Genomic DNA, 23,869 nt, shown 5'->3' with positions numbered 1-23,869 from the left:
ATTCGGTCCATTGTTTGCTGCCGGTTACACGTCCATGACTGCAATGCAGACTTCATTCAGCATAAGGGCCGTATGTATGAGTCCATAGAATTTAATTTGTCTGTGTGCCATCCATTGAATCCCCAGCTAGCACATGGACAATATGCATGATGACTAAGTAAGTAAAAAGCTCTTAATGCTCAAGGGGCCATTCGTGGGCTTAATATTTTCCTAAACTGCTGATGTTTTGCTGGGATTTAATATGAAGATTCATATTCAGAAAGGTGAATATTTACCAGATCCTCTTTGTTTGTTCCTAGACTGAGCACAGCCAAAAATCTTTTACCCTGTGTTATATACACAACTTTTCAACTGCTTTTGAAACTTGTAATAAAATAACATCTGCAAGTTCATGCATTTTTGTGGCTTGAACCTAGGGCATGTGTTCCTCCAGGCAACATGAATTAGGACATTGTACACAAATTTTTCGTGGAACATGATTTTATTCCTGGTTTTGGTTTCAAAAACTGCATAAGCAATCTATCAATATCAAAATCTGTACTTGTACACGGGACCTATGGACTACCATTTTTATACAAGTATAGGATGCTTCTGTCACATCCTTTATCCTTGGTTCATATTATGCATTTTTGTTGTAAAATCTTGACTGTAGAATCTGCAATTACATTTTCCAACTTATTACAGTACAATGTAAAATCCCCCATTTTAAACAATAAAAAAATCCATTGTGGACACAAAACATGCAGCAGAGGTTATAAATGATAATATTCCATCTAAAGTATTTTTTATCAGCTCAATTCTTAACCAAAAAAATTAAATAATCTAACTGTGAGGTTATGCGCGGCCGTCTGCTCCATTAATCTCCAGGAGAGACGAGGGGTCCGACTGAGGTACCCAGGACCAGAACGGACCCCTCGTTCTCTTGATCTGTGGGGACCTAATCACTGTGACCCCCACTGATCATCAAGTTAGGCCCTATCCCCTGGATAGGGCCTAACTTGGTTCATGGGACAACCCCTTTAAAGGGAACCTACCACCCAGATTCTACCTATAAAGGTAGAAGGGGTGGTAGGTGGATGGATGGGACGTGAGGATATAGTGAGGATATACCCCTACCAGGGAATCTTCGGCGCGCAGCTACTAGTAGCCTCGTCTGGCTGCGCGGCCGCGGCTCCGGGACTACTGCGCATGCGCAGTAGCCGGGGGACTCGGACAAGGAGATTCCCTGGTAGGCGGAGTAACGCGGCTACTGGGGTGTGGAGTAGCCGCGACTAGTAGCCTCATGTCCGGCTACTCCACCTCTCCAGAAAATCAGCTTTGAATCAGACGATCCGACGGATTCAGACAAACCGCAGGATTTAACTTAAAAATTGTGTCGCAAGCCATGCACTTACATGCACCGTGAGGAAGATGGTGAACTCTGGTGGACCTGAGCGGGGGAGCAACACATGCAGGATATCGGGCACACAATCTTCTTGAACCGCGGCACATTATTGTCGGACAATGCATTTTCGGGATCACCTCCAGACCGGGTAAGTAAATGTGCCCCCATGTCTCTGACTTCTGTAGAGCTGGTTATGATGTCTCTGGATGCAGGATCGTCAGAGGAGCATTCTGAGGCAGGGAGAACTTGACTCCAGCTCTGAGTTCTCCACCTCCATGACTTTATACAACCATTTTACATCTCACTTCAAATTTGATTTTCTGGATGATGCCACCCCACTGGGCTATAAATGACACATGATCTGGAAGGTATAAGGCTACACAACAATATACTGATAGTTGTATATTTGGGCAATTTCTGCTTACAGGTTCTCTTTTAATCACGGAGACCAGATACTCACCAGCCCCATTAAAGGGAACCTACCACCACAAATCTACCTATAAAGGTAGATTGGGTGGTAGGTGGATCAATGGGATGTGAGGATAGCCCTTTTAAGGGCTAATCCCCACTCTTTTTTGTTAACTTTTATTAGACATATATTCAAATTTACTTATGCGGGTACTGGGGCGTGGAGTAGCCGCATCTGAGGTTACACGAGGCGGCTACTCCACGCCCCGGTAGCCTCTTTTCCCCTCCTACTCACCCATCTTCGGCGCGCATCCTGCGCAGACGGCAGGATCGCCGGAGGAGGGCGCGCAGCTACGCGTAGCTGCGCGCCGAAGATGGGTGAGTAGGAGGGGAAAAGAGGCTACTGGGGCGTGGAGTAGCCGCCTCGTGTAACCTCAGATGCGGCTACTCCACGCCCCAGTAGCTGCATAAGTAAATTTGAATATATGTCTAATAAAAGTTAACAAAAAAGTGTGGGAACGTGAGGATTAGCCCTTAAAAGGGCTATCCTCACGTCCCATTGATCCACCTACCACCCAATCTACCTTTATAGGTAGATTTGTGGTGGTAGGTTCCCTTTAAAGGAAACCTGTCAGCAGAAATTGACCCAATAAACCACAACCAGTATGTCATCTGGCAGCTAAACACCTTCTAGATCATGTCTATATCATGGCTTGGTGTGGTGGCATCATCCAGAAAATCAACTTCGAAGTGAGATGTAATTTGGTTGTATAAAGTCAAGAAGGCAGAGAGTGTAACACCATGAAAGAAATAATATAATGTATATTTCTGATGACAGGTTCCCTTTAATAAATTCCTCAACATTGAATATGTAGTTTAGGTTAAACAGCATAATATTAATATTAATGGATATTATATGGCTGTCAGTAACAGGAAACAGAGATTCAAAATATATAGTTGCTCTTTAGCTGCCAGCGCTGATCTAAGATTATATTACTATGTATTGTTAACAAACAGGTTAGTGTAAATGAAGGTACTTTCATGTGTGTTGTGTTGATGCTGAATTTGAAGCCTAAACAAAGGGGCACATTTACTTACCCGGTCCGACGAAGATGAAGTCTGGCACGATTCACCAACATCATGCGCCCGAGATCCTGCATCTGTCACTTCCCCGCTGAAGTCCGCCCGAGTTCACCTTCTTCCCGGTGTATGTCTTGCGACTCAATTTGCGATCTTAAATCCCACGCGTTGTCCGAATCCGTCAGATCGTCCGACGACCCGCCCCCGATTTGTGCCGCATGAAAGCCGGCGCCGATGCGCCAAAATCCGATCGGCGCCGAAAAACCCCTGTTCAATGCAGCGCAAATCGGAAATCATTGGGGAAACCAACGAAAATGCGGTCCGCGGACTCTTAGTAAATGAGCCCCAAAGAGTTTTGTTGAAAAAACCTCCCTATATCCTCCCTCACCTTTAAGAACAACTCCTGGCACCAACTTCAAAAACTGACCCAAAATACCACTTATTTATGCACCACAACAGTGGCTCAATGTTTTATGAACTACTCTTCTCGCATCACTTTATAATGCTGAATCCAAAAAAAATACAGTAGTAAATTTTCTTACTCCAGGAGTGTAAGAAAGTTCAGCAGTTCTTGTGGGGACATTTTATTCCAGTAGCTGATCAGAGAATCTGAAAAGAACACAAACATTTACATAAGAATACACAAAAGTCAAGATTGAGATATGGCGCTCATATTATTACACTAACTGTCCCTCAGTCACTCAGCATCAGCTCTTGAGTTACAAAAATGAAAGTAATCTTAAAAGTTCCTATTACAGGCAGTCCCCGGGTTACATACAAGATAGGGTCTGGAGGTTTGTTCTTAAGTTGAATTTGTATGTAAGTCGGAACTGTATACTTTATCATTGTAACACCAGCCAAATTTTTTTGGTCTCTGTGACAATTGGATTTTAAAAATGTTGGATTGTCATTAGAACAAGGATTAACAAAAAAGCTTCATTGTAGACACCTGTGATAACTGTTATAACTGTTTATTGTAGCCTAAGGCTAAAGTACAGTAAATTGCCAACATCCAGAGGTCCGTTTGTAAGGGGTCGTCTGTAAGTCAGGTGTTCTTAAGTAGGGGACCGCCTGTATAAGCATATACCGGAGAGGGCAATTGATCATGCTACGTAAATTAATAAAGCCTCTCTCTCCTGAAAGAGGATGACCAGTTATAATGGAAACATACTGGCAAGTCAAGTCAGCAGAGTCAACAAGGGATTGGGTCCCTGTGATAAAATAGGTAAGTACTTTTTTTTCCCACCCACATAAACCGGCAGCTTCCTGTCTCTATTGTCTTAGACCACTGTTCTCCAGCCAACGGCCAGGAAAAATAATGGATAACAGTTCATTGATTCTAAGCCTTCATGAAGAGACAAGGCCGGAATAACAACTGACTGAAGGTGTGGAGATGTTTGCACTCCTCAGACATCCCACTGCCCACAATACTATTACAGCCGAACTGTTCCATAAGCACCATGGTCAGGCATCTCCACCACACTTTCAGTGCTCCATACTCAACCTGTGGTACCTCACTTATTCCTCTGGAGTAGTTTTTTAACTTTTTGCACCACAAGCAACACCCCTGATTCTGCCAATCCCCCACAAACATAACATCTGTCTAGTCGGTTCCAGGCAAAATTTATATAAAAGCTACTACCGGTCTCTGATGGAAAAAAATTGGAAGTTGGGTTGAACTTGATTTTCAATCGTACTGACTATGTAACTATGTGTTAGAACTACCAAAGAACTGAATACATAGAATAGTCTGGGAAGCTGTAAGTACTTCTTCAAAAAAATCATACAATAATTAAGGGATTATACATTCATTTGGGAATTACTAATGATTCGGAGGCTTGCTTTTCATTTGTATGCTAATAAAAGGGACATATAACTCACAAACACTTACCGTCTGAAATAAGCTTGACTATGTACAGATAACAGATGAGAAGGCTTCTGGTCTCATATGAATCCAATCTTGCATAAGGAGACACGCTGCTCTTTGTGGAGCTTCTACGCATCTGGAGAAATAATAATCATTGAACTGACAAAATACTAACTTTATTCTGTAAGTAGTTATTGTACATCCTTTGGGATCAATATATCATTAGGATCATTTTTAAACCACTTTACCACTGGTTGTTTTTGGCTACTCTGCTTATTTTTGTGTCCCAATTATCAATATTTCTTACGGGTGTTGCATAATTTTGTCTCAGCAGTCAGATCACCAGAGTTCATTTATTAACATAATAACATATATGATGATTACCTCTGGGGTACATCACAAAAGTGATTAAGAAATTGAGACACAAAGTTTTTTAAGTCATTTTTTCCCTTTTTTTAAAATTAGCAGTTGAACTGAATAAGCCTTTGTCCAGCCTTATTCCGTTACCCTTCCCTAGGTTCAGCAAAAGATGCAGAGGGTGCATGTACTTCTGTAGACTCCTGCAGCTCCCTTATTCAGAGCTGTGACATACATCATAGCTGCAACATTAGAGATATCTCTGGATCTGTTTTACCTATAAACATAACCTTGGAAATAAAGTGGGGATTTTCCTCTAAAGTGTGCCCCTTTTCTGTTTAAAAGTAGCAGGTTATCAAAAATATTTTAAGCCACATTTTGCTTCTTTTTGAAAGACCGCAAGCCATAAATTAGCTGAAAACTGATAAACGCTATAAACAAAGTCTACTCAAGGAGCAAAATAATGGAAAAGGGGCGTAAAACAGAAAAGAATGTACAATGGCCAGCAAATTTGCCAAGATCGGCAAAACACTCCACAAATGTGCCACAGGAAGAATAAGACATTGGGCCCAATGACTTAAAAGTCTTGTAGAGGTTGACATGCAGTACCGATTCTTCATCCGCAGCAGATTTGATACGGATTTCAACTACGACCTATAAAATCGAGAATGAAATATGCACATGTGAAGTATTGTGCACTAAAAATCCACACCAACTTTTTTGTGTGTTTTAAAAGGAACCTGCCACCAAATTTTTCACAAATAATAGTGGCAGGTTCCCATAGAGCCCTAGTAACTAACTGACACCATTCTTTCAGCTGAAAAATGTTCCCCTCAAATTCCTATTTCTTCTACTTCATAATTTTACCTGGTATCCAAGGATGTTTATAGCGAGTTGAGGTAGGCGTGGCCTCCTTGGGCTAAATCCACCAGCTCCTCCCTATGCTTTTTCTGCATGCAGCAGTAATGTCATGTGACCAGGGTGACATCATCACAGGTCCTTTAGCCTCCTAACACTAGCAAACTGTACATCAAGCAAATATCTCATGAAATCACAGAACATCCGGTCACATGAAATCGTCAGCCTACATGTAGAGGAGTAGAGGTCCTACCAGGCATGCATGATTTGTGCATGGGGTACAGTTGCTAATGTTAAGAGGCTAAAGGACTTGTGATGATGCCACCCTGGTCACATGATATTAGGCCACTCGCCCAACTTGCTCTATAGATCACTAGATACCAGGCAAGTTTATAATGCTGATTTTATGGGGATCTGAGGAAAACACAAAGACATCTAGTGGTGGTTCTTCACTATAATCAGCAGTTTAGTGACAGGAAATCTTTTGGATGCAGTCATTGCTTAGAATGTGCAATATTTACCTGGGTGTAGAATTTAACAGTGAAAGCAAGAAAAACCGCATCTAATGCCAAGCTGGATGATGCAACAATGAGGCCAATTCATATAGTGCTTTGAAAACTATTTAACACAGAGAGGTTGTGTTCACAGGAATCTATTGTGTATCACAGTCCAACTGAGGTGCGGCCAGCGAGATAAGACTGCGTACACAACATCTGACCCCTGTCTGTCTATGTCAAGAGGATTTCTCAACTACAATACCTGTAAATATAAAAAGAACAAAAATATATATTTTTGCACTTAATATTCTGCTTTCATTCTTTGCCTTTCTATTATGAAACTTCGAAATAATAATAGATTAGCCAGTCAGCTCCCAAGGAATTTTGTGATGTCATCTTATTAAAAGTAAAATAAGGACACTTCCATTGCTGCTACACCTACATTTTCTCCGTTCATGCTGTGCTCAGTGGTCACATCTGTGTTGATGGAGCTATGGGAGTCTTCTCTTTTCATGATGCAACCATTTGAGAAAGATGAGCTGTAACCTTGCAACAAAAAGGACAAATTATATTATTTAATATTCAAGTCAATTCTGCAATAAATCAAGTTCAGCCTATTGGCCGACCTCAGGACATGTGAATTGCACAATGCAGGAAGTGTGAATTATAAACCAGTTCAGACACTTTATAGGCCACAGTCTTAGTCTACATGCATACAAACTGGTGGAGAGAACTCAGAATGACTATGAATTAGGGCATAGCTCAAGCATGCAGCCCGCTCATCCATTCAATGTGTATGAGAATGCCGGAAATTGCCAAGCACAGCGCTGGGGTTATCTCCAGCACTCTCACAGTCCCACAGTTAGGTGAGTGCTGTGCTCAGCAATTCCCGTTGCTACCATAGCAATAAATGGGTCAAGCATGCAGTATGCCACTTAATTTAATGTCCATGAGAAATTCGGAAATTGACCAGCACAGCGTTGGAGTTATCTCCAGCACTCTCACAGACCCACAGGTAGGCGAGTGCTGTGTTGAGCAATTTCCAATACTACCATAGCAATGAATAGGTCAAGCATGCAGCATGCCACTCAATTCAATGTCTACGAGAATGTTGGAAATTGCCTTACACAGCGCTGAGGTTATCTCCAGCACTCTCAAAGACCCGGGGGTAGGTTAGTGCTTTGCTCAGCAATTTCTGATACTCCTATTACAATAAATAGGTCAAGCATACAGCATGCCACTCCATTCGAAGTCTATGAGCATGTCGGAGGTTGCCAAGCACAGCGCTGTGGTATCTCAAGCACTCACAGACAGGCATGAATGCTCGACCTGCAATTTTATTTGTGTTATGACAACTAATGGCCCCCTGTTCTCAAGAACTGAGAGGGTCCAAAGTTATGTTCAGTGGGGGATCTCTGTGGACAAGGGATAACTATTAAACTTACTTCAACCCTTTTAAAGCTATACACAAAACTTATCTTTCTTTCTCTGATCCCTTTGGGATCCCTTACCACTTCATGTAAGTTTTATAGTATTGCTGCCAAAAAACACTCACACCTTGGTGTAAAAAGTATGTGTCTCCAGTAATACCGAACAAGCAATAATCCTAACTAAGGTTATGAAAAGTTATTGCTCACCAGTGTCTTTGTCCATGATCAGACTCGATCTGTTGGAAGGAGAGGAAAAGCTGCATATAAATGTGTCTCTGGAAGCCTGCAAAATATTTCAAACTATGTATTAGTAAAAAAAGAGAAAAATAGATTGCCGCACCACTGATGCCTTTGATAGGTTGATCTTTCATGGGTTTTTCCAGGCACATGTACCAAGAATAACCTATCCATGTGTACAACTACTTCTAGCTCCATCCCTTGTACACTGGCATAATATGGATAGGTAATATGTGCAAAGGAAAATGCCCTTAAAGGACATCTACCACCAGGATAAAAGACTTATGCAAATGAGCCTGAGGGGCTCCAGGTTCCATTAACACCTATAGAACTCAGGCTCATTTGCATACAGACCTTCATCCTGGTGATAGACGCCCTTTAAGCAATCGCCTGCAGTTTTCCCTTGGTGCCACCCAAAACCTATATATCGGTATATGAATATTGCACTGTGGAATGGGGTGCAAAAGGGGCAGTGTGGGGCCCCCTTGGCAATTATGAGCTACCAAGTATTTTGCTACTTGGCGATTGCTTTTCTTCAAAGTATGGACACAGTTTAGATAAGGCATAATAAAGGAAACACAATAGCCCACATTTATTAAGCAGTCAGCACCAGAATTCTGGTTGCACATGTATTTATGTAGTGTTTGCGCTAGTAGTATTTACTCTGCACACCGTAACACAATACTGTGCACAGGAAGGGGTGTTCCGGTGCACATTTTCACTGACCACCAGATTTATGTCCGAAGTCCCATATAAAGTTGCCGCACACCCCTTAAACTGAATGCACCATAAAAAACTGGTTCGCTTGCTTTAATCATTTTGGGCGCCGCAGGGTTCGCTACATTCATGAACACCGTGCAGTTTGCCCCATAACTTTTCCAATGTATTATATGTATACAATATTGTATATAGTAACACTTACAGAGGCTGACATTGCAGTAAAGTGATACAGTGTGTCTTTAGTGGCAAACCTGGAAACATTATCCAGCAACATTGCCACCAGGGGGAGGTAAAGCTGGGCTATTTTTGCCTGTTGGTTCTGCAAAAAAGACACAAATAGGAGAAATAACAATGACTTTGATGACATCACTGACAACAGCATCTTTATTTATTTTACATTTTAGCAAAAAAACTGATATGTACCAACCCTAATACTTCACAATGTTTTGACTAAACTAAGACTTGTATATTTATAGTAATAGTAATATTTATCACAATGGTTGATGCTTGAAGGTACACGTGATTCCTTTTAGACTGTGACTACTGGATGCCCTGCTCCTGTTTCACTTATTCCATTTGTGAATAAGAAGGAAATCGTAGCACATCCAACGGAGTTAAAACACTTTATTCTTCATTCTTTAAAAGGCATACATCGGTGTGTAAGTAGGCAATGGAAACCTAAATTTAAATCCGTTGGATGTGCTACGATTTCCTTCGTATTTGCAAGCTCAAGCCAGAACCACGTGTGCACTCCACGAATTCAACTTCCACCACCACTGGGACAACAGGGTACGTGAAACTCTTTCCTATATGGTTTTTATTCCATTAGTGCCATATGTAAAAAATTTTGTAATATATTTTCCAATGTCAATGGACGGCATGACCTTTTTGAAGTTAAAAAAGGGGCAAACTTTTTGCATAATTGTAGCCTTAACAATAAAGTCACCGATTTAAAATAAAACGAATAGAGAGACAGCAGCAAAGGCCTTGGCACTTCGTTATAAATTAGGTGCGTACAAAGCCTGTTTTATACCTTAGTGTCACCCACGACCTACATATCAGATTTATGAATATTGCAGTGGGGAAAGGGGTGGCACCCCTTGACATGTATGAGCTAAATGACACAAAATCTTTAGCATTTTCTGACTTGGTGACTGCTTCTCTTCAAATTATGGACTCATGTAAGGAATAATAAAGGAAACACATGGGGGGAATTCATTTATATGTTCCCCAATCCACCAATAGACTTTAAGCAAGGTCTGCCCATTATCCATTTGCCGCTAAATTTTCAAAACCAGTCATCACCTATATGATTATCTGAAGTATGTACCTTGTGCTGATACCGATTGTCAAATGCGTGCTTGATGAGAAGATGCTTTAGGCTGGAGATGGCAGCAAATCTGATGTCATAGGTCTCCTGTATGGCCTGTAATACTTCTCTCATCAGGAGACCCACGAGGAAATGATTCTTGCAATAATCGTCTGTTAAACTGCATTCGAGATTCATATCTGCAAATAAAGAACAACAAACCATTTCATGAATAATAATCGGTAAGCGGTAAATTGCCAAAGCCCGCTAGAGAAGACAGAATATTTCAGAGTGTACTGTAGAATCACATCACCCTTGAAAGTGCTGATAAAGGCTTAGGTCACAACTAAAACCCTAAATAGAAATATACAACATAATGATGATATGTTACAGGTTCAGACACACAGATGTCCACTGACACCTAAAGCTCCTAGTCCTAACCAGATAATACATGCTTTTAATGGAGCTCAACTGCCCGCCAGATTCATTCAGGGGTGCACCAGCCATTGAGTCTCTTGCCTCAGGCAGAGAATTCTTGCACAAAAGTCTTTGGAGAGGGGAGGGATAAACAAGAACAGGAGAGGCACAGTCAACTACAGAAGCAATGACAACTACATACTAAGATACCATCTTACTTAAGTGAGTGCTATATTAATAATTACTGTCTCTATAGTGTCCTATATAACCCTGCTGATGCTTCAAAGCGTGACAAAAAGTTATGGAGCAGATTCTCCTCTACTATCTGCTAACATTGAATGGGAGACCTAATGGCAGGGCCGGCGTCAGCACTGGGTATACCTGGGCAAGTGCCAGGGGCCACATAAGGAATACAAAGGGGTGGAGGGGGGCTTATATAAAATAACCAGAAAGGGGTTGTTTGGTATGATAAACTAGGGAACAGGGCGCTGTTTTAGTTTGTGAATTTTTAATGCTGCCACGTGAACTCACTGCAAAGGGGCCCACTGAGGCTCGGTCGCCCAAGGACAGACTGAAACCTGTAGCCGACCTTGCCTAAAGGCAAAGTTATTCTACAACCTCTGGCTAAAAAAGATCAGAAATTTAGAGTTTTAGCAAAAAATGCAAAATAAAATCATGTTAGTCTTCATGTACACTAACAATATTTCAGTATTGTATTTAATGCTAAATATATCATTATATACTACAAGGACCGTACAACGACACGCTGCCTAATTTGTGTAGCATGGAGGCCAACGCAGCTGCATCACAAAAGTGTCAAGTGCGACACAATCCCAGAGAACACACTTATTAAATACCTGTGCAAGCTGTTTTAGTCATGAAGAACGTGCACAATCCGACTAAATTGCAGCGCAAAGTCCTTAGTAGATGTGCGCCAATATCTTGTAAGTAGGTGGGGTGGGCGGGGGGTTTGATATTGTGATTTACCTGTATGCTCCATGCACTGCAGGAATAAGAGCTGAATGAACTATACATGTACAGCCAAAATCAAGACACATGTTACTAACTAACCACCACATCAACTTTACTACTTACTACTTACTCAAATTTCCTTGAGCAAGTCAACTATGAAAAATGAAGGATAAAAAAAAGAAATATGTCTTTGAGTCATAGGCCTTTTTAATACTAATCTTATCATAAGCAGCTACATTTCCACTGTCCACCAGTGATGGAAACTCTTCTACTTTTTCCGCACTTACGGCTATAGACAAGCAGGAGGTGGGCAAGCTTCTCAACCGGTGGTAGATGTATCCCAGGGGGTAAAAAAAATTGTCTTTATAGGGTTCTCAGACTATCCTGGTTTTGGACCTATTATGTAGTACAGTGTAAAATAGCCTTGAGGGCACTTGGGGGTCCTTACTTGTGTTGTATAAATGCTAAAAATACAGTAGCTTATATTAAAAAGATCTAATCTGGATATGGGTGCCAGGTAGTCTCCTGCATCGAACCATATTACAGGCTGGAATAAAGATAAGGGCATGCCTTCAGCTTATCATCTATGAGAGTGCCAGAGATACCTGAGTGACGCGCTTCACAACTAGACTGTGAGAGAGCACCTGAGAACTGTAACCCCCTAAATAACACCTTAGTAGCAGTGACACAAGGTATTACAGTTCTGACAGTTGTGAGAAAGTAAGAGGTGTGGTGTGGGAAAACCGCTATCTGTCTTACAGGCAGATAAAATGCAGGTGGTAAAAGCCCTGGGAATTGTCTGCAGTAACCTAAGGGTTAATGCAGACATATAGTAAGCAGGAATACTGTAGTCTGTTTGGTCCATGTTGGCCTAGCTAACATGGACACATTGGTAATGTCTGTACTGGGCCTGCTTATTATGGAGTAGGGGTAGGCTGGTAGTGGGACTCCTACTCCACCCGGGTTTCTGTATAGCCCACAGGTGCGGGTCACAGGCCTCGTTAGAGCCTGATTTAGTCTGCAGGCCAGAAGCAGTAGGAGAGGCACTACCTGGAGAGCTGAAGGCTGGACCGTGTTCACACAGCAAAGGTAACTGAGTGCCTCCTGTACTACTGCTGGCCAAGAGCGTGTGCCAGGCAGCCTGGTACTCGTATAGCTAGGACCTGATATTGTATTAGGCAGTGCCTAGCTGGGCAGGATTTATATTTGTGTTGCTTTATATGTGCCAAAACCAAGGCTGAACTTATGTTGTTTTTGAAGTGTGAATAAAACACTTTATTTGGACTTTAACAATGCATTTGTCCCTGCTTCCTGCACTACTACTACCAGGCATCTATTTGAGTAATTCCCCACACAGTTTACTTGAATGGTAAAAAGCTATCACAACTATAAAATAGATAATGCGGCACATTTACTTAACCGGTCCAGTCGTGATCCAGCGGCGCGTTCTCCGGCGCTGATTCGGGTCTGCCGGTGTGCCCAATATCCAGCAGGTGTCGCTGCTGCGCCGAGGTCCGCGGGAGTTCACCTTCTTCTTCCCAGTGTATGTGAGTGCTGATCTTGTGACACAAATTCTTTTTTAAATTCCACGGTTTTTCCGAATCCACGCCCCCCAATATCTATCACGTGAAAGCCGGCACCGATGCGGCAAAATCCGATCACGTGCGCCAAAATCCCAGGGGAAATCCAGAGGAAATCGTTGGGAAACCTGACGTAAGTGCGCGATTCGGACCCTTAGTAAATGAGCCCCAATGTGAAGTTAGACAGGCCAATATAAAACATGACGTTGCTAAATTGTGTGGATGCTGAGGGTTATACCTCCCCCACCCCCCGATTTAATCAATTATCTACCTTTGCCCTAAATTTAAATGCACTGGCCAATCAGAGGGGTATGTTGTCTCCTACTTTGCGCCCAACAAGGGTACACCAGCCATAAGTTTAGTTGATGAGCTTCTTGCCTCAGGCAGCACCAACTGAAGGAAGGGTAGGGAACAGGCACATGCTACAAAGCAGGACCTGACAAAAAATAGTGTCTCTTCACACCTGATGTCAGCACGCGGTTGAGCCTACTTAAAGAGGACTTGTCACCCTGTATAAACCCTCTGCTTACTAAATTATGCAGCTTCCTAGCCCTACCCCAGGTGTAGCAGTGTTAAACTGCTAGCTTTATTGGAACCTAGCACCAACTAGCAAACACTGCACTATATAGCGCTGCAGCACTATCGCTGTATTCATGAGGGCAAATGCTGCTTGAAGCCTGGAAGTCAATGCCGGACTATAATGTGGGAGGGGCAGTCCGGGGAAGAAACAGAGGAGAGGGGAGCGCTTCAGACCGCCCCTCATGAATACACCGGACCGCTGTGAGCTTGGTCCGACGTTCGCAGCGCTATGTAGTGCAGTATTTGCTAGCTTTATCAGATGGTTACGTTAAAGCTACCAGTTTACAACTTCTAATACTTGGGTAGCGCTAGGAAACTGCTTACTTTAGTAAGCAGCTGTTAGAGAGTTTATACAGAGTGACAGGTCCAGAGAGCGGAGGTTCACCCCTGTCTCCCCACACACCAAATCAAACCTAAAGTCTAGCTACCAGGTAACACAAGAAAGTCATTAACTAGATATTCAAATAAAGATATAATACAAATATATGACTATGCAAAACACAGGAATAACAAACATAAACCTGGTTGTCATAAATCAAGAAAAACAAATATTGTGCTATCCGCTTCTATCCAGTAACCCTGGCGAGCACAGATGAAGCAATGCACAGTTAGATCCCGGATAGATGGATAAATAGATCATCTCAACCAAAATCCATAGAATCTCAAAACCAAATATTTATTTAATACGATTATTTGTTGTATAAGTTTGAATAATAATTTACATTGGCATAATGAGGATTAAATAACTTTGTCCAAATTTACCAGATTTGATATGTGGATTGGGTCAGCGACTCCGCAACATCAGAGGCAAAATCAGAAGCCAGCTTGTCTAGCTATGTTAGCAGTGAGAGAAGCCAGCCATGAGCCATAACATTAGTGAGAATTAGTACATATGGTATGAATTGTTTTCATTCTGGAGGGAAATTACTGTAATTGTACCAAACCAACCTACCTACAGATGTGAACCGCTCCACGGCATATGATAACAAATCTAATAGTGTTGTGAAAACAAAAGGATAAAAGTATAAAATAATGTGATAAGACAGTAAATCATTTTGTACAATTTCTAAGTCTCCAAATACCTGCAGGGCGAAGAACAAGGTACCAAAGAATCTAGGACCGAAGACAGAATAAGCCCCAGTTCACACCTTCGTTATTATCTTCCATCATAAAACAATAATAACAAATCTCTTAAAATGTGTGTTGAATACAATGAACTTTAAATTGCTTATTTCTGTACTTCTTGTGTTACTGCTTAAGTTATTTGAGTGATAAATTGGGAGCTGGACCGCTAGATTTTTTGTCCCAAATAATGGAAGTGGTGCAAACAAACACAAATGGAAGTCCATAAAAATCAGAACCAGAACCTTAGACTATTATTGTTTTAGTGTCAGATGATCATAACGGAGGTGGAAACACAGTTGTGAACTGGGTCTTAGGCTACATTAACACGAACATATGGGGGACGTACATATTTCTATGGAGAGGGGCGGGGGTGAGCTTCGCTTATCCCCTGCTCCTCTCTGCAGTGCCGATGTATTCCTGCCATACTACGGTACGGCGAGCATACATCGTCTGAATGTAGCCTTAAAGGAAGGCTATTTGATTTCATGCATTATGAACATACTCGAGAATGCTGTAGCTACACTGATGAAGAAACATATATTAATTAATCATGGAGCTGAGTGGTGTCGCTAAAAAAACAATCATAAAATTCAGGATAATGAGGCTCAGTCGCTCCTGTGCCTGGCGCTGTGCTTCTCCTCTTGCACTGTACCAGAGAATGATGTAATCACTGTGTTGATCCTGACAGGCAGAAGTAATCAGTCGCTGCAGCATCCCCCAGCTGCTGCTTATGAGTCATCCAGCTCAGGTGGATTAGTCCTGTCTGGACAGTTCAGGAAGCTCCGTGTAATGTGTTTATGAACGACAGGCAGCATGCAACCCAGCTTTCCCAAGGTCCTGAATGTTATAATTGTTTTTTCAACAAAACCACTCAGATCAAGGATTAAACAAGACATGTTTCTGCATCAGTGTAGCTACAGCATTCTCAAGGTATGTTTGGTTCATAATGCATGAAATCAAATGGTAGATTTCCTTTAAATAGGATACAAGGCATCTGTATGGGTCCCTAAACCTATATTAATGTACGGCATATTACATTCTACAAACCAGGGATGTAACTTGAGGGGGTACAGAGGTTGCGGTCGCAACCGGGCCCAAGAGGCTTTGGGCGCCCATAAGGACTCGCTTTCCCATATGAGAAGATTAGTACTTTAAACCATACATTATAGTCGGGGCCCTGGCACAGACTTTGCACTGGGGCCCATCAGCTTCTAGTTACGCCACTGCTAAAAACCACAAAAAGTGTCTTAAACAAACCAGAAACCGTGTAAGCAAGCAAAAGAGTTTAGTTTTACCAGTCTGTATTGATATAGAAGCATGCAGGATGGTTTCTGCTCCAGCCTTAACCAAAAACCAGGTTTCACATGCACAAGAAAGGGAGACAAAGGTAGATAATATGGATGCTACATAGAAGTGAGATTGCCAGCGGGAGGAGTTAATGGCAACTAATTTACCTGAGAACAATTTCATAATGGGTACCATTGCTTAACGAAACTTTGATCTAAATTTACAATTTTAATTCAACATATGATGAATTTAGTTCAACAACTTATGAATCTCCGACACAACTTGCTGCTAACCAACACTTCCTGCGTCTTTGTATGGACAAAGTTGTGGGCAGACTCCCTTTAACGTAATCAGAGATAACTGCAAAACTTGCATATTCTTTTTATAATGTTGAAATATGGCTTTCAGGAACCTTTGGTGGGTAAACAGACAAAAAGGATTAGGCAGGAAGAATCCTTTGTAATGAATAGCAGCATCTAAATAGTGTTTAGTAATTTATAACGTACTATATCAGCAAGTTATAACGTGAATGCAGATTTGCCCTTCATCTCTGCCAGACACATAGCTTGGCACACTTCCATCTTTCCAGCATTGCCAATTAGAGGTTTCTGCCACAACATGCCCAATAGAGATCTAGCAACCAAAGCTATGAACCTGCAAATATGTGCAAAAATGTGCAGAGACAATACAAAGCATTTATCTTCTTTATGATCGGCACCAGAAGGAAGCTTTCTCTTCCAATGCCAATCTCTACAGTCACAAGGTCAGCCTTTAGTCCAGTGCTTATCATGCAGTTAAGACAACGTCAGCCATACAACGGCAGGGTCAGCGCGCACCCACCCAGTTAATCCAGTATAAATTTACTGCTTACATAAGACATGCCCACAGGAAGGTGCTGTCCAGCACTGGTACTTGACTCGTTCTAGGACTCCATCGTTGTATCTCATTTCTTACCTGTTTTTTTTCCTGTGGAGACATCAACTTGTGCTGACCCATCTCGACCTATGACCTGCCCCTGGACTACATTTGAACTATTCCTTGCTATCCGTACCTGGACTACTCCGAAAGCTAGTACGCTTGTGACCCTGTTACTGCAGGTCACTTAGATAACGCCATAATGAGTAGCCCCTAGCCAAACAGGTGAACATCCGGGGTTGCACAGGCGGTATACATCGGACAACCTGTTACATTAAGGCCTCATGCACAATGATGTGTGCAGTTGCTTGCGGCCGGTCTGACAACTGCGGGTGAGGACCGCTCACCCCTCCGATGTCCATAGGCAGTGACTCCACCTGTCACTAAGTCAGGCAGGAATAAAACCTTTCCTATCTTTTGAGATGCAGTTAGTCAGTACGTTCCCCAGGAACGTGCCCAATAGAAAGCTATAGGGTTGTGACCTCACGACCTTAGAACCGATTGTGTGCACAAGGCCTAACACATACAAATACAAGATAATATAAAAACAGTGTCTTAAAAATATAATTGAATAACAGCAGAAACCAGTACTTTAATGATTTATTCTTTACCTTGCACTCTTTGCAGTTTCGTCTTGGCAAACGTCATTGGCAGGTTCAGGGGGATGAAGTGCTCATGGCTGCAGATGGTTTGTAGGAATTCAAATTTGTATTCATTCAGTATCTGTCATTTGGAAAAGAAGGTGTTGTATGTTAGTCATTAACCCAGCAAGGCTAAAAGGGAACAAGATTTGGTAACAGACATCACAATATATAGGGGAGATGGGAGGCCACAATATGAGGGGGAAATGAGAGGAGGCCACAATGTGAGGGGGAGATGAGAGTCCACAATATTAGGAGGAGACAAGGGGCCACAATATGAGGAAGAGATTAGAAGGTCCACAATATGAGGGGGAGATGAGGGGCCACAATATTAGGGGAGATGAGAGGTCTCAATATTAGGGAGACATGAGGGGTCTCAATATGACAGGGAGGGGCCACAATAGGAGCTGGCAGATGGAATGGTTAATTTCAATAGGTCCTACCTAATGCTGGATCTTACTTTCATGTTCAGAAGATTGCATTACATTTTAGGCGCATCTGGGCAATCTCCTCCCTTATATCTGAACGCATTCTCCAAATGCATTTTAAAACACAATTCAATCGAAACTAGGGTCAATCATCAGAAATTTGCAAAATAAACCACTACCGGTATGCTATCAAGCAGCTTCTGGATGATGTTTCTTTCATGGCCTAGTGTGCTGGCATCTTTCAAAAAATCAACTTTGAAGTGAGGTGTAAATTGCTTTTATGAAGTCAATGAAGACAGAAAAAGCTTTCCTTGCCTCAAAACACGCCCTTCACCATAAATGATGGTCCTGTGTCCAGGGACATCATTGACCAGATCTCCTGAAGTCCGGCGCATGGCGTTAATCACAGGGTAGGAGGTGTTCAGAGGCAGGGAGAGCTTGATTCAGTGTTAAACTCTCCGCCTCACTGACTTTATACTACCAGTTAACACCTTGACTTCAACGCTGATATTCTTGATGATGCCAGCAGACTGGGCCATGAAAGAAACATGACCTAGAAGCTGTTTGACAACATACTGGCAGTAGTTGATTAGACCAATTTCTGGTGACCGATTTCCGTTTAAGCTGCGTTCACATTATGTGTTTGCATGGCGTTTTAAAATACATTGCAAAACACATCTCAAAATACATCCAATGTTTTTACTATCATTAATTACAGATGTGTTTTGGGATACATTTAACCTGATGCATTTGTTGTGCCTTTCAAAACACAAAGAAAACGCATTCTATAAACGTGACCTTAGAATATACAGGTAATATTTCCATGTTGCTGTAGGTGGTCCCCCAGAATTAATTTCATCAATTTTAATTTCCGACCCTGTATATCACACCGCAGATCATTCATCTGAATAGCTGATATGCAATGATACAATTTTCATTACTTTGGAGAAGTGTCCTGTGAGAACTCCTTGCAAACTTTTTCCCATGCAATTTAATTGACAGAATGCTTTAATTGTTTGTAACAATAGAGACCTGTTAGTAAAAGAAGAATCAGGTTTAGGCACAATTAGAGATGAGTAGACCGTAAGTGTAGGTTTGGGTTCGGTGTTCAGGCGTGTTTCTCCCGACCTGGACATATTGCTGGATTGGCTGCTGAGCAGCCAATCCGGCAACTTAAAGGGAACCTGTCACCAGGGACCTCATTTTTCACTAAAGACAGATTGTAAAAGCCCATGACACCAGGAGTGCAAATCTGCCTTTCTGCCTTTTCTAAGCATTTGCATTACAGTATAATTGTATGTTATAACTTACTCTTGCATCCTGACAAAATCCTGGGGTAGTCACAGGGGCTGGACTTTGGTTTGCATGCATTTCAAAAAACAACATGTGACCTGTTTGAGCTGCAGGCTGTCTCCATGTTTGTGCTCCTGTACAACTTGTCCCTCCCCCCCCCCCCCCCACTGATGTCAGGCTGACCAGACTGTGACCTCTGAGAAGAAGCAGGAGGTGGAGCTGTACAGGAGCACAAAGGTGGGGGCCAAGCTCTGAGGAGTGGGTAACACAGACAAGCCACATGTTGTTTTTTTAAATGCATCCAGAAATGCATCCAAACCAAAGTCCAGCCCCTGTGACTACCCCAGGATTTTGTCAGGATGCAAGAGTTTATAACACACAATTATACTGTAATGCAAATGCTTAGAGAAAGCAGAAAGGCAGATTTGCACTGCTGGTGTCATGGGCTTTTACAATCTGTCTTTAGTGAAAAATGAGGGCCCTGGTGACAGGTTCCCTTTAAGGCTTATAACAGCTAGCCATGGTTATGATTGGCCAGGGGGAAACATCTAGTTGGTCAAGAGGAACAGGCCGAGAACGGAACCTACATTTCAGGTCCACTCATCTCTAGCCACAATGAATCTCCAGACCGATTATCTTTGAAAAATGATTTTCTGATTTTACATTCAGGGAAAGAGTGAAGTATATGCAAGACCACATTCACAGCTTATTACTTATAATTCACAGCTTATTACCATATATACTCAAGTATAAGCCCACTCGAGTGTAAGCCGACACCCCTAATTTTAACACAAAAAACTGGAAAAACCTATATACTGTAGTATATAGCATGCAGCCCCCTCCCCCAGTTTAAAGCCTGCAGCCCTACATGCCGGCATGTAGAGAAAAAACAAAACATGTACTCACCTTCCGACGCATCCCCCCCCCCCTCCCCGGCGGGTCCTCTTCTGTCCATCGCGCCTCCAGCACTGGCTCCGTGTCCCTGCACGGTCCGTCGCAGACACAATGACGTCAGTCACTCGCTCACATCATAGTGTGTGCCCATGCCAATGTCAGCGTGCAGCTGACGTTACAATGGCTGCAACGGACCGCGCAGGGACACGGAGCCGCCATGGATAGAAGTGAACCTGCCGGGGGGAGAGGGGAGCGTCGGAAGGTGAGCAGACTTTTCTTGACTCGAGAATAAGCCGAGTTAGGGTTTTTGACCACATTTTTTGTGCTGAAGAACTTGGCTTATACTCGAGTATATACGGTACTATAAAATACCTATTTACAAAGTGACTATCAGTATGTCAAGAACCTAAGGTTGCATTTATTCTTCTAGTACTATACTGTATTATTAGTTCAGAATAAGCCTAACCAACTGCTACCACCAGGATTTGATCAAAGAACACGTTTTCCATCTGGCATCAGCACAGTAAACAACGATATAATATTCTTTAATGAAACGTAAGCTTTTATGAAAGTCTTTACTGTGTGTCATGAGTCATTTGCAAATGCTGCTTTTATATTGTATGTCAGGGATTAGTATTTTATTTGCATGATTTTTACTCATATTTGTGCGTATATTACTATTATCAATGGGATTTTGGTGAAGAACAGGTTGCCATCTGGCATTCGGCAGAGTAAACACAGTTATGATAATCTATGGAGACACACACAGTACATTATAGTACTTAAAGAGGACCTGTCACCCTGAAAAAGTGCACCAGGAGCTGCTTACTAAAGCAGCTAAACATATGTTACTAAACATATCGGGCGCATGTCCTTAGTGAATCCCGGCAGACCCGAATCCTCGTCAGATAACGAGCCGCGGGATCGCGACTGGACCGGTTTAAGTAAATGTACCTCATTGACACACTCAGCTCTGCTGCGTAACCTATTACACACACAGTCAGCATTGCTATCTCACCTATGACACAAACCGAGTCAGCTCTGCTATGTCTGCTATATAAAGCGCTTATCTTATCTGTAGTTTGTAGTGTAAGTTTCTGTGCACTGCTGCTTGCTGGCAGGAAGTAGTGATGGGTTGTTTGTGCATGACCTGAGCCGGCTCCCGTCAGTGAGCCGGTGGCTCACTAAACCCCGCCCCTAAACGTCTTACCACACCCCCTTTAACCTGATAAAATCGGGTTAAAAGTGGTGTGATGTGGGCTGACTGACTGGCCGTAATTCCCATCACTAGCAGGAATTGCTTGTGTCTGAGCTGGTCTTGTAATGCAGGGGGGAGCGGCAGGAGGCAGAGAGTACTGCAGTGTGCATACAGGAGAAGCTATTCATGAGGAGAATCCGACCATAGAAAGTAAATTAGAGAATTTGTTATTCTGTTATCCAGAGTATATTTAAGACTCTTGTCTTTGTGGGAATACCCCTTTAACTGTAAATATTTCGTATCTCCTTACTGCAATAATCTACAGAACATGTTATTGATACTGTACAGTGAACAGTTTAAATAAAAGTAGCTTTTTCTGATTCCCACATCAAAGAGTTAATACATTTTTATTATTATCTTATTACCCTATAAAAAAGCCCTAATAGATTACATTTATAAAAAAAAGAAAAAAAAGTTTTATTGCTCTAGAATTACCTTGTATAACATTTTATAGACCATTTAAGTTCATTTACCTTTGGGTCTTTCAGACTGAATCCAGACATGTAGTCATTGATGAGGTTGAAGACAAAACCTCTGTCCATGAACGTAAGGCATCTCTGAAATGGAGGAAGTGGAAAGTTTACATACATTTATTTTTGTATTTATATTTAGGTAAGCCAAAAAGCCATGTGGTAAGCAAGGGACCAGTTTAGGACAAAAGTGGAGAGATATGATTGGTCATGTATTGCCCAGGAACACTTCGAATGGTAACTATTGAGAAGTGGCTTGTGGAAGACCTTAGAATAATACACATATACCAGGTAGAGGAAGTTTAAAGGAAACCTACCATTTGATTTTATACATTATGAAGCAAACATACCTTGCGAAAGCTGTAGCTACACTGATGCTGGTTAATCCCTGAGCTGAGTGGTTTTGCTGAAAAAACAATCTTGAGAAAGCTGGGTCAGGCTGGCTGCCTAGATCAACACATTAGACACTGAACTTGTAATTACAAATGGAGGTTAGTCAAGCATGACTAATCAACTTGAGCTGGATCACTCATACACAGCAGCTGGGGGATGGTACAGCAATTGATTATTCTGCCTTCAGGCACATCCAGGGATTACATCATCCTCTCCAGCAGAGAAAAACTCACGTGCTAGGAGAAGCGCTGAACCAGCCATATAAGCGACAGAGCTTCATTATCATAATGTTTAATCAGCAAAACCACTCAGCACAGGGATTAACCAAGATATGATCCTGCATCAGTGTAGCTACAGCATTCTCAAGGTATGTTTGCTTCATATGCATCAAATCAAATGGTAGCTTTCCTTTAAGAAGCAAATGTCCATTCATAAACTTCTGACTTTTGAAATGTCAGATGTTCTGATAAGTCATAAAGTGACTCAGTGAAGCACTGTGCCCTTTCGACTGTCTTGTTTGGCTCTCTTTGCATTGTAGATAATCATAGAAAGTTTATAAATCTGTAAACCATATGCTCAGCTATCAGCCAAGTAGAGTCTCGGAGGCCAAAGAAGCAAAACCCTCGAATAACTATTTCTGCCTCTTTGTTTCAGTAACTGGATGGGGATCTCAGTTCCGGGACCTATTTCAAATTGCAAAATGAAACTTGAAGCACATAGAAGTATGAATAAGCGTCCATTCTGCCCTGTGTCTGGATTGTGTTTGTGTAATCTGCTATCAATATCCCCTTTTACTCTCTGGATCACTAGCTGTATCTGCACCAGAACTGCTGTGTTTGCTTGCTCAGTAGTTACACTATTGTACAATGAATACATAATTCAGTAACGTCAAACAACCAGGAGGCGTTTAAGACATTTAAGAGTATATCCTAAATCCTGCCAACTTCATTGGCAAAAGTAGGTCATAGCAAGTGTGCCAAAGCGAGAGGATGATTAATTGTACTGTGTAAAAGTCCTCTTACAAGGCTCACTTTCAGCCTTGTGGTTCACAAAGAAATGCGCTATTATTTTGCAGATTGGACTATTGTGCCCACTTTTGATGGACCAGTTCACCCAGTGAGAAATGTAAAAAGCGCTACAAAATATAATAGCGCTGTATCATGACCTACATTTATTAAGGAGTCTGTGCCAGTATTCTGGCATAGTTAGTACACAAATACATGTGGAAACTGTTTGCAAATGTATATACAATGCAATTCCGCCAGTATTGTGTCATGGCTGCACTGTGTCTGCCGTGACACAATATTGTGCACCTAATTTATGTCAGCAATTGTGGCGCACGCCCTTTGAACTCCAGAAAAAAAAAAAATCAATAATCTGACGCACTTTGCTGATTAGTGAGGTTTGCTTTACTTATCATAAATGTGGACCTAATAATTTATTTATATCAAATAAAGAACAATAACTTTA

General features: G+C 41.9%; 1 protein-coding gene and 1 long non-coding RNA gene across 3 annotated transcripts in view; one reads left to right on the top strand and one right to left on the bottom strand.

Moving 5' to 3' along the window:
* DOCK11 (dedicator of cytokinesis 11) overlaps positions 1-23,869 on the bottom strand; it is a 133,978-nt gene that overhangs the window by 44,834 nt on the left and 65,275 nt on the right. Inside the window, exons 29-37 of one of the 2 annotated variants that reach the window (XM_072125635.1) lie at positions 22,010-22,093; positions 17,634-17,745; positions 14,648-14,686; positions 10,169-10,347; positions 9,041-9,157; positions 8,089-8,164; positions 6,894-6,997; positions 4,764-4,875; positions 3,415-3,481 (exon numbers count right to left, since the gene is read on the bottom strand). In XM_072125635.1, coding sequence (XP_071981736.1) covers positions 3,415-3,481; positions 4,764-4,875; positions 6,894-6,997; positions 8,089-8,164; positions 9,041-9,157; positions 10,169-10,347; positions 14,648-14,686; positions 17,634-17,745; positions 22,010-22,093 — 890 coding nt within the window. The remainder of the gene's footprint in view (positions 1-3,414; positions 3,482-4,763; positions 4,876-6,893; positions 6,998-8,088; positions 8,165-9,040; positions 9,158-10,168; positions 10,348-14,647; positions 14,687-17,633; positions 17,746-22,009; positions 22,094-23,869) is intronic. The other variant, XM_072125636.1, reaches the window with a different exon arrangement.
* LOC140077959 (uncharacterized) lies at positions 12,545-23,869 on the top strand. The gene is made up of 2 exons (XR_011849864.1): positions 12,545-12,625; positions 23,054-23,869. It is a non-coding gene; the product is annotated as an uncharacterized lncRNA (long non-coding RNA).

Source organism: Engystomops pustulosus, chromosome 9 (assembly GCF_040894005.1).
Source record: "Engystomops pustulosus chromosome 9, aEngPut4.maternal, whole genome shotgun sequence".
Classification (NCBI taxonomy): domain Eukaryota; kingdom Metazoa; phylum Chordata; class Amphibia; order Anura; family Leptodactylidae; genus Engystomops; species Engystomops pustulosus.
The sequence above is the reverse complement of the archived record's forward strand: the minus strand, read 5'-3'. Positions and strand labels throughout refer to the sequence as shown.